Source organism: Vigna umbellata, chromosome 3 (assembly GCF_029865625.1).
Source record: "Vigna umbellata cultivar VRB3 chromosome 3, Vumbellata_1.0, whole genome shotgun sequence".
NCBI classification, from domain to species: domain Eukaryota; kingdom Viridiplantae; phylum Streptophyta; class Magnoliopsida; order Fabales; family Fabaceae; genus Vigna; species Vigna umbellata.
Genome location: NC_142167.1, coordinates 36,522,062 through 36,532,399, shown reverse-complemented (window position 1 = coordinate 36,532,399; position 10,338 = coordinate 36,522,062). Strand labels below are relative to the sequence as shown.

Below are 10,338 nucleotides of genomic sequence, written 5' to 3'. Positions count from 1 at the left end.
CAAACCTTGTCAAACACTTCCTGTTTAAATGACTTGGTGCCTAGACACGTGTCTCTCCCTCGATGATGCCCTGGACTAGCTCCTTAACGTGGTGAGAGAGCTTGTCGTGAGAAGAAGAAGTTTGGCGTATTTGAGAACGCTGTCGTGGTTATCGACTCTGGGACCGATGGTGAAGACAGCGGAGAGAATGAAAGGGAGCTTCTCTGCGCTCATGGCTTGAACCTCGAAAGTGTAGTTCACAGGAGAGAGGTCGAAGACGCTGCATGACTGGCCTAGGAGAATCCATTCGTTTTTTGCAAGCTTTATGTCTTTGATTCCAACATTAAACGGATGTTCACATCCGTCCTAACATTAAACGGATATTCACATGTGGCGACGGATGCTCATATCTATTGAAGGTTTAATTTAGGGTTGGTTACGTATGCAATGTACCCTCACTCCTTTGCACTTTTAAGTACCACCGAGACTTTCAAGCACCACGGAACGTTGAAACAATTCCTTTCACCATTACCAATGAGAGAACAAAGTATAACATTAAAGAGGAAGAAAAAATTGTGTGCCATGCATAGGAAATTGGAGGGAATAGAAGATAAAAAATATTAATCTAAAAGTAAAATTTTACTCAAGAATAAAACAGGAATAAGGAATAGAGAGGTAAAGGGAGGGGTAAAAGAGGAATGAAAAGGTGGAGGGAGGGATAAAAGAGGAATGGAGAGGTAGAGGGAACAAGGAGTGGTGGTGGAGGGAGCAACACCCTTATCCCTGTAGGATTTTTGAATAAAAGATTATTTTTGGTCCTGTGGACTTTTTTGGCCCTAACCCACATGGGCTAGGGCCAAATCTTATCAAAGGGGCTGACTTGACAGTTCTACGTAGAACTCCCATTCTATTATATCCAATCAGTAATAATAATTCACTTATGAGCAGAAGCTCTTCCACCTAATTTGAGAGTTGGAGTGTCTTTTGTAGATACCTCCCCTCCATCAAAAGTACAACCGAACGACATCCAGAGTCCAACCGAGCGGCTCACGCAACTCAAGCATTAGAAAGTAGCAAAGTCACGTCAGAAAGGTTAATGTCTTGGTCCTACAAAATATCCATACCAAAACAATTATTATATTATTAAAACCACAAATCTAATATGTTTCAACAAGTAAAACGATAAAACACGTTTATGGATTTATTAAAAGACTAAAAGAAAAAGTGGGAAGAAATAGTTCGGATTTAATGTTAGAAATATTTTGATTTGTTAATGAATCTTTAATTTCTTTTAGTCTTTTTATTAATTTTTTTTTACTTAATTAAATTTTAATTTTTGTTAAATAAGATCTATGTGATTTTTTTTTTCAAAATTGAATGACCACTTATTAATCTAATAAAATGCTTAGTTACTAATTTAGTTTCTATATTTAAATATATGAGCTAACGTTATCTTTATATTTCTTCTTAACTGAATGAAGTCTTTATATATTGTTTTTTAAATAGAGATCATTGTTCTTTTAGTTAAATATCATTAATATTGTTAGAAAGTGACTACATGCACTTCTCTAATTTTTTTTTTTCATTTTGACGACACAATCTCATCAAAATAATTTCTTTTAGATTAAAGATAGTCTGTTTTAGATTTAATATCATAAATAAAAGATCCTCATTTTTATCTAATGTATATTTATGGCACACAAATATAAGTAATACTTTCTAGATAATATTTTCTTAAATATGTGAAGGAGTTTCAGAAGATAGTTTTGTCTACCAAATATACTCATAGGGTATACTAAGAATGGTATCAGATAGAGGAAACCAAAAAATCCCTTTCCTGGAGAGAGATAAGTGCAACATTAGGCTTATGATCGATCTTTATAGGGTCACTAGGTTTCGAAACGCAAATTAAAGTCATTCCAGGCGACATAGAACTTAAATTTCTAGTTCATCATGCTATAAAATTCGTTGTGAACACAGTAAAGGTGCTTGTGAGATCAAGGAAATGGCAGTGGCCAGTTAATGGGAGAGTATAGTGTCGATGTTCTCTCATGTTTTCACCCATGCCACTGATCAAAGAGCTCGCACAAGATCACGGTTTAATTGTTCAATGGTTACATCTAATTGTTGAGGCTATAAGGTCTTTTGAGACTTCATTGTTTGCTGGCAAAATACCTTATGGCCTTTTTTGTTCTCATAAATTGAGGTTTGGATTTACAATTCTTTTAACCAAACAGTTTGTTCAACAGTACACAAATAAATTCTATTTTTATCAACATAATTAGAGTATGCTAATTTCAAAACTGCTTCTTAAACTACTAAAACGGCAAACACGGTTCATATGTATGCAGATAGAAATAATAACAAATATCCTATCAGAAGAGGTGTTGGATAACAATGTTTTAACATCACAGGATTTGTAACACTCAATGACCTAAAAAGGGACTCAAAAGGGACTCAAGTGATGCATCTACCTCTTCCTCTTTTTTTCTTTTAACTCACGAGGAAATATAAGAGGGACAGAAAGATTAGCACAAAAATCGTTAAGAGAGCTTTTCTGACGGATAAGTTTGCAACCCAATTGCTCATAGACGTGTCTCACGGCCAAAACATTCATGCTCAGATCCTTTGCAATATCTGAGCAGTAAGTTCTGAAGTTATCAGCGAAAAGCGTAAGCACCAGCACGTAACTTATGAGAAGAGAAATTTTTTCAGGGGGTAGCCTTCTTAATTCAGAAACAGCAAACATATTTGAAAATTTATGTCGCAGGATGTTGGGGATTTTATGGCCCTTTGCAGTGAAAACATCAAAGGAATGTTGATCTTTGAACTTTATCAGATGATTGATGTATGAGAATATGCAGGAAAGCTTCCTCTTTTCTGACTCATCCTGTAAATATAAACAATAGATCACAGATATTTTAGTTGGAAAAGACAAAAATCAAACCTGGAAGAGTATTTGGATCAAAAGAGAATTTTGTACTGAAATAACAGACATCTCATCAACATTTGTAAAAGAAAATAAAAAGGTAAAAATAAATGAAACTTCTCTCATACGTAACAAAAACTTATGTACCTAAACTATTTAGACTCTTGTCTTCTCAAAAGAATCGAAGTGCATAACTTGACTTTGATCTGTGGAAGTTCAACTCCTTTTACCTCCCTATTTCTTCTTCTATATGTGTTGACAAGTTAATCCAAACAAGCCTTAGTATAAACACATTCAGGTCCCCTTCTACCACAAGAAGGTTGGGGTAATCATATTAACTAACTGTTTACAAATCCCCCGTCAGAGACTTCTAGAACGTTTATGAAAAATAAATTCTACAATTATTGATATAACACAAGTCTAAGCATTTCTCATCGTTCTACAATGTAGCCAATTGTAGAGTATAACTAGTAAGACTGGACATTTTCTTCCTATAACCCAAAAAACTCTGAAGTTACTATTTTAATGCGGTGGAAATATAATTCAATTTTATTAATATTTCTTTTTTGTGTAACCAGCTTTATGTTTAGGTTTTAAGCCAGTGCCTTGTCTTTTTTTTGTAAGCACAACAGTCTAGGTTGAATACAGTATGTTCATCCATCTAATTTGTTCAAGTTAAGCAAAAGGGTTATATTTGTATCAATACCTCAATTTTCCTTAATCCCTCTACCCTGTTGCGAACAAATGTTGGATAAGAACTGAAATCCGCCTTTTCTTCCTGATGCAATTTTTTATAAATGTCTTCAAGATAATTCCATTCTCCTGTAAGGATGATTTTGTCCAATACATATGCCTCCTGAGGTGTAGTTGCAGAAGTATCATATGGTGGTATGTTGCGAGAAACATGAGATTCTGTACTTTGAAGAGCGCTTTTCTTCACAGAAACATTTTTCATTTTCACATTCAGATTCCTTTGAGAATTAGGATCTTCATCTTGTTTGAGAGCTAGCTTCTTTTTAGCCTGCAAAATGATACAGATGCCAAGATTAGTTAAAAATAATTGCAATAAAGTCAGCTAAATATAGTTGAGTGAAAAATAATATATGACATTCTTCACATATTATATCCCAAAGCTGACAACCAAAAATTAATTTGTCCATGGACCAATAAGAATAAACAAATGGAAGACACTTAAATGCATTCTTCACATAGTCCCCTTTTACATCTATTGACACTCAAACTAACAGTATCTAGCCACTGCAAATCAGTAAACATCCACACATTAATATCAACTTTTCATTGTGAATATAGATTTACTACTTGATATTAGCATAGCTAGCAAAAAGGGTTAAATGAATAAAAAAAAAATACCTTCTCTATATCCTTCTTTGTTCCCCATATAGCAGTAGTCTCCGCAATCTTCTGCTGTGGAGTCATCTCTTCCAATGTTGAGTTCGCAGGCTCATTGTCACCAGCGTCCACCACACCTTTAACCTTTGGCTCCAATCTGAATATCTGAACATCATCCACCAATTAACAAAATACACACTGACTTATTCGACAGCAAGGCAAATGAAATTGTTCTTCCCCTTCACATTTTACCTTATTACCAGCAATGGGAACAATCTTCAGGGTCCCAGCTTCCTTATGAAGGAGTCCAAGCGCGAACATGGCCCGGTGTCCAGCTGCAGCCTCGCCAGAAAAACTAGTTCCAACAAATTCCACTGAAGATCCAGGAGGGCGAACAACAAACTGCATCCTCTTGGACATGTTCCTGTGCCTGTAAAGTTGAAATTCAGAGGGACTGGAACCACTGGCATGATTCTTAACCGGATCATAGCCCGAAGGAAAATAACCAACAACAGGAGCTGTTTTATTGGGATGCTCATGAACAACCTCCACCGCAACCTCAATTCGATCAGGTTGAGGGGGAACATCTTTTTTCTTCTTGTTCTCCTTTTTGGGAGTTTTGGATTTTGGTGCATCAGTGTCCGAATCCATTACACTGTATCAATTAAAAATTATCAGATTTCACGCAAAGAACAGATAGAGATGTCGATGGTTCTTCAGACACACAAATCGTAGGCACATCACAGATTTTGAAATCAAAAAGGGTCTTTTGGTATGCAGAACTTAAATAAAATACACAAATTAATAGAAAGACAAACCATAAAACCAACGAGAAAATCAGACAATGAAAGGTAGGGGTAGGCAAAATGCAGTTCAGTGCACTGTACTATAAATAATTACAGTTAACTACAAAATAGTTCAAGTGAACTGAACTGAACTAAAAAATTAGTTCAAAAAAATTGAACTGAACTATTTTTTAGTTCAGTTACACTAATACAATTCAGTAAAGTCGTATTTATTGTGCAGTTCAAAATTCAGTAAATATACATGCTTCAAAACTGAAATGAAACTTGAATCCTAACATCTACAAAGTAGTACTAAGTATGAAACATATAAAAACCAGCAAAAACAAACTCTAGAAAACTAGGCTGAGCTAAACTAAAAGGCAGGAAACTAGACTAATCTACAAAACAATGGCTTTCTCTACAATTCTGTTGCAGCAGCAACACCTCATCTAGTGAAGGTTTATGAATGTGTTGAATGAGAGGTGTATGAATATCAGCATCAACAATAACAAAATCAGCACTTGAAAAATCAGAGACAACAGCCTGCCACATTATTGAGTTCAGAATGAACATTAAGAATCAGAACCAAAAGCATTAAAATCATAATCAGCAGTGGCAGTAATAAAATCAACAACATCAAGATCTGAAACAGAAGCATGAAATTCACCAGCTACTGCAACGTTGTTATCAATTAAAACTATGTAAAAATCAGATCAATCAGCAACATCAACATTTGGATCAAAAAACAGCAGCAGGTATATCAATATGACCAATATGACCATCAACAACTATAAAATCAGTGTGAACTGCAGTTATTTCATTAAAATCAGTGTTATTATCAACCACAGGTTCAACCATACTTTTAGAACGATAAGTATTATTATGAAAATCAACCGCTATAAAATTAATGTAAAAAGCAGGTACATCATTGAAACCATATTGAACTGCAGGCATAAAGTCAGAATCAGCATTATCAAAATTAGAAGCAGAAATAACACTCAAATCATCAGAAACAACATCATTAAAAGAAGAAGCATCAGCTAAAATATTAGAATCATGAACAATAATAGTTGGGATGCTAGCCTGTTTTTAAGCAATATACAGACAGAAAGAGGTAGTATAAATCTAGTCAACCACTCTTTATAAGCAATATTAATAATAGTGTAAGGCCAAATATCAGTCATTTCTACAAACATCCCTCTTACATACTACATCACAGTGAGCTGCAGCACAACAAAAGTTACCCATTGCGATCCACAATTTTAAAGATTGGGTATAGAACGCCTTTCAACAAAAACAGGGGATATCATTTAAAGAACATAACACAACAAACAAAAATAACAATACCATTTAAAAACTAGATAATAAGCACAAGTTTTTTATCCCCATGACTTGACAGCCAAAAGTGATTTATTTTCTGATATTAAACATCAAAAGTGATTTATTTTCTGATATTACCTCAATATGGCAGTTATATATTTCACAAATTTGAAACACTAACCTCTCTAACTCAACAACTACGAATCTAAAAGCATTGCAAACAGAATAAAAAAATGCGTTAGCCTAATTACAGAATATAGTACAGTTCATTGAACTATGCCCAGCCTTAGCCTAGGCACTCATTACAGGAAAAAAGAACTCCTAAAGGCCTAATTAAGAAATGATGGATTTGTAATAACAAACGTCTAATAACCAAAAGAATGGTTACATAAACACTCTCACATATATGGAGAAAATAAGCCAAATATGCAGAATGATCAGAGTCACATAAGCCATACCTCATTTAAAAGAGAGTCTGAATTGCATCGGCTAATGGAGCAAAGCTGGTTTGTTTGTGGAGATTCTGATCTGAAGTCAGGAAAATAGTATTAGAACAAATCATCCTTAACATTAAAAATACTTAGCCAAGGTTAGGCATATACATTCCTCATCCAGTGGTATATTCAACTTAAGCTGTTCAAACACTAATAGCAGATCTCTATTTAAGATGGAGTAAAGAAAGAAATATTACAAAAATATAGCATTAAACAATGACAAATACTCTATACTGTGACTAATTGCAGAAGTTGAAAGCATAAAATTACATTATATCACGATTTAAGAAATTAATCAAAATTAAAATGGTAAGAATGGAGAGAATATACTAACCTTCAGAAACAACAGGGCAAGTTATTGCACCGTTATTATTGGTTTTCAAATTCTGGAGAATATGCCACCAATGCTTTCCAAAAGTTTCTCTCCCTGTAAACAAAGCAAAGACAGATATAAAGAAATCCAGATTCAGAATACAAATTCAGAAACTAAATTCAATTTCAAGACACAGAACGGAGGACAAAAACTAATTCAGATTATCTCCCATTTTAACAAAAATTGAATGTGATCTGCAATATGTTTTGATAAAAGGAAAATAATGAATAGAAGTTATAAATGTGATATGCAACTTCGTTTGACTGGGTGATTTTTTGTATACATTCTAGACAAGAAGATCAAGGAATAAGATGTCTCACACTTAAACAATATTTCAGTGAACAACAGACATAAAAATAACAAGCACTGCAAATCAACTAAGATTGTTCTTTATAATCATTGGCTTCGTTTTGGTTTAACTTTTCTAGCTACACAATAATCTTCATACACAATAAACAGGACAACCACTGGCAAAGCATGGTGCAGTGTTTAACTGATGATGGAAGAACCCCAGATGCTCTCTCCACGTACAAGCAATCGTTACAAGATGTCTAACAAAATGTTTAAACAACTAAGAATACATTTCAAAAATGTTTGAACAACATAGGAAAAACATTCGTACCTTAGGATTCCAGATTTGCTTCTCTTTTCCAGTTAAAGAGAAGTGTTCTCAGAATCTTCGACGACGGCAGAGTGCGGCAAAGCTTTCGACAGTGGCGAGCCTTCGACGACGGCGAACCTTCAACAACGGTAACCTCGACGGCAGCGAACCTTCAACAACGGTAACCTCGGCGGCAGCGAACCTTCAACAGCTGCAACCTTCAACAGCAGCAGCGAGTGAGTGGGATGAACGGGATGTAAGGCAGAAAGCAAATAAAGCTCCGATCGGGAACGCAGATATAAACCTAAACTGCAGTCAGCCCTAATGAAGGGTACCCACCGTTACAAAGCGTTCAACACAATGCTAGGTGTCTGCAGAGATAACCCTAAACCCAATTGAATCCAGACGGTATAAAATAGAACACTTAGTCCTTTCTAACCAAATCATTCTTACATATATTATTATTTATAATTATTAATACACAGAAATCTCGTCTAAGATTTTATAACTTTTTTTATTGTACATAATTTACTATTAATTTTACATTAATTAATATAATTTATTTTTATTATTTTTTATAACCATATTTTTAATAATTTAATAACATATTTTATTTTAATAACTATGATAAAAAAAATTATTATCATAAGAAAAGAAACGTATTACTAATTATTATTATTTCAAATTTTAAATTATTATTATTATTAAAATAATTATTAATATTATACACTAAGGTGATTGTTAAGTTAGATTTTTCAATTCGTAAAACCTAGAAGTATAGTAGAAAATTTTGTTATTTTAAAATATTTAATAATTATTAAGAAAGAAGATTTATCTTTGTAATCCCAATATACATAATTCATTATTGATTTTATGCTCATTAATATAATTTATTTCATTATTTTATTCTTTAGATTTTCTAATTTTAATTGTATTCAATTAACTATTTATAATAAAAAATGCATGTGATAAAAATTATTTATTTTCTATATGTTTCCATAAATTATTATTATTATTATTATAGATATTAAACATTAAATATTATTAGCATATTTTTGTTATTTAATTTTTAAAAATATGATTATTTGAAGATAGATTTCTCAATTACTAAAGCCTACAATTATAGTAGAAAATTATATCCTATTTTAAAACATTTAAAAGAAATTAGTATTATAATAGAGACATGTTTTCCTCTTGAAATGAAAAAATAAAAGATTTATTTGGACAATCAAATATAAAATTGATTTCTAAGAGATTAATTTGGTAAATAAAAATATTTTAGTATTTTTAAAATATAAATAATGTTCGAAATACATGTTACAAACCATTTCTTTAGAGAATAATTGTTTGAATTATTTTTGTGACATATCTTAGGTGGTTTTAATTATTTACAAAAACAATTAGGGTATTTTTGTCATTAAAAGGATATTTTTGAAACCTTTATGAAGCCGATGAATGAATGTGTGGGGGTGTAGAAAGTAATCTAGGAATTGATCGATATTTTGGTGGTATTTTGGACTTATGTTTCTGATGTTGGACCTATACCAGCTTATAAATTTCAAAATTCCAACTTTACACTTTAGTTAAAAATTTTATTTTTAGTTTTAAATTGTTTAATTTAGAGACATGCATATAGAATACATTTTTTGTATTCTATATCTTAGATTTCAAATCCAAAATAAAAAATATATTATGAATTGTTTAATTCACAATACAAAATTTTTATTCTGATTATAAATCTTTTATTTTAAATTATACAATTCAAAATATAAAAAATGTATTTTAAATTACTTTTTTATTTTATATTTTAGATTAAATAATCTAAAATAAAAAATTAGAATATAAAATAAAAAATATATTTGTGTGCCATAAATATACATTAGATAAAAATGATGATCTTTTATTTATGATATTAAATCTAAAACAGACTATTTTTAATCTAAAAGAAATTATTTTGATGAGATTGTGTCGTCAAAATGAAAAAAAAAAATTAGAGAAGTGCATGTAGTCACTTTCTAACAATATTAATGATATTTAACTAAAAGAACAATGATCTCTATTTAAAAAACAATATATAAAGACTTCATTCAGTTAAGAAGAAATATAAAGATAACGTTAGCTCATATATTTAAATATAGAAACTAAATTAGTAACTAAGCATTTTATTAGATTAATAAGTGGTCATTCAATTTTAAAAAAATATCATATAGGTCTTATTTAACAAAAATTAAAATTTAATTAAGTAAAAAAAATTAATAAAAAGACTAAAAAAAATTAAAGATTCATTAACAAATCAAAATATTTCTAACATTAAATCCGAACTACTACCATGAATAGTACGTTTAGTATAGTTATAAATTTAGTTTTAATTTTTTAAAATGTAATAAAGCTTTAAATTTTTAATATATGCAACTTTTAAATTATTGTTTAGGTTATGCATATATAAAAATATAGTAAGTATATATAGTATTGTTAAATAGTTTTATTGTATTCAACTTAAAAATGTT

General features: G+C 31.3%; 1 protein-coding gene across 3 annotated transcripts; it reads right to left on the bottom strand.

Moving 5' to 3' along the window:
• Window positions 1-2,271: 2,271 nt before the first annotated feature.
• Window positions 2,272-8,266, bottom strand: LOC148202451 (uncharacterized). 3 transcript variants are annotated; one of them, XM_088110213.1, is made up of 8 exons: window positions 8,136-8,266; window positions 7,853-8,049; window positions 7,192-7,284; window positions 6,822-6,891; window positions 4,511-4,913; window positions 4,280-4,423; window positions 3,615-3,929; window positions 2,272-2,869 (listed from the first exon to the last, which is right to left on the bottom strand). In XM_088110213.1, the coding sequence occupies exons 4-8, from the start codon at window positions 6,824-6,826 to the stop codon at window positions 2,450-2,452; spliced, it is 1,287 nt and encodes a 428-aa protein (XP_087966339.1). In that variant the 5' UTR covers window positions 6,827-6,891; window positions 7,192-7,284; window positions 7,853-8,049; window positions 8,136-8,266; the 3' UTR covers window positions 2,272-2,449. The 3 variants fall into 3 exon arrangements, with proteins under 3 accessions (XP_087966339.1, XP_087966340.1, XP_087966338.1); XM_088110214.1 differs by having other exon boundaries at window positions 7,853-8,042; window positions 8,171-8,265; XM_088110212.1 differs by having other exon boundaries at window positions 8,171-8,262.
• Between the last annotated feature and the right edge of the window lie 2,072 nt (window positions 8,267-10,338).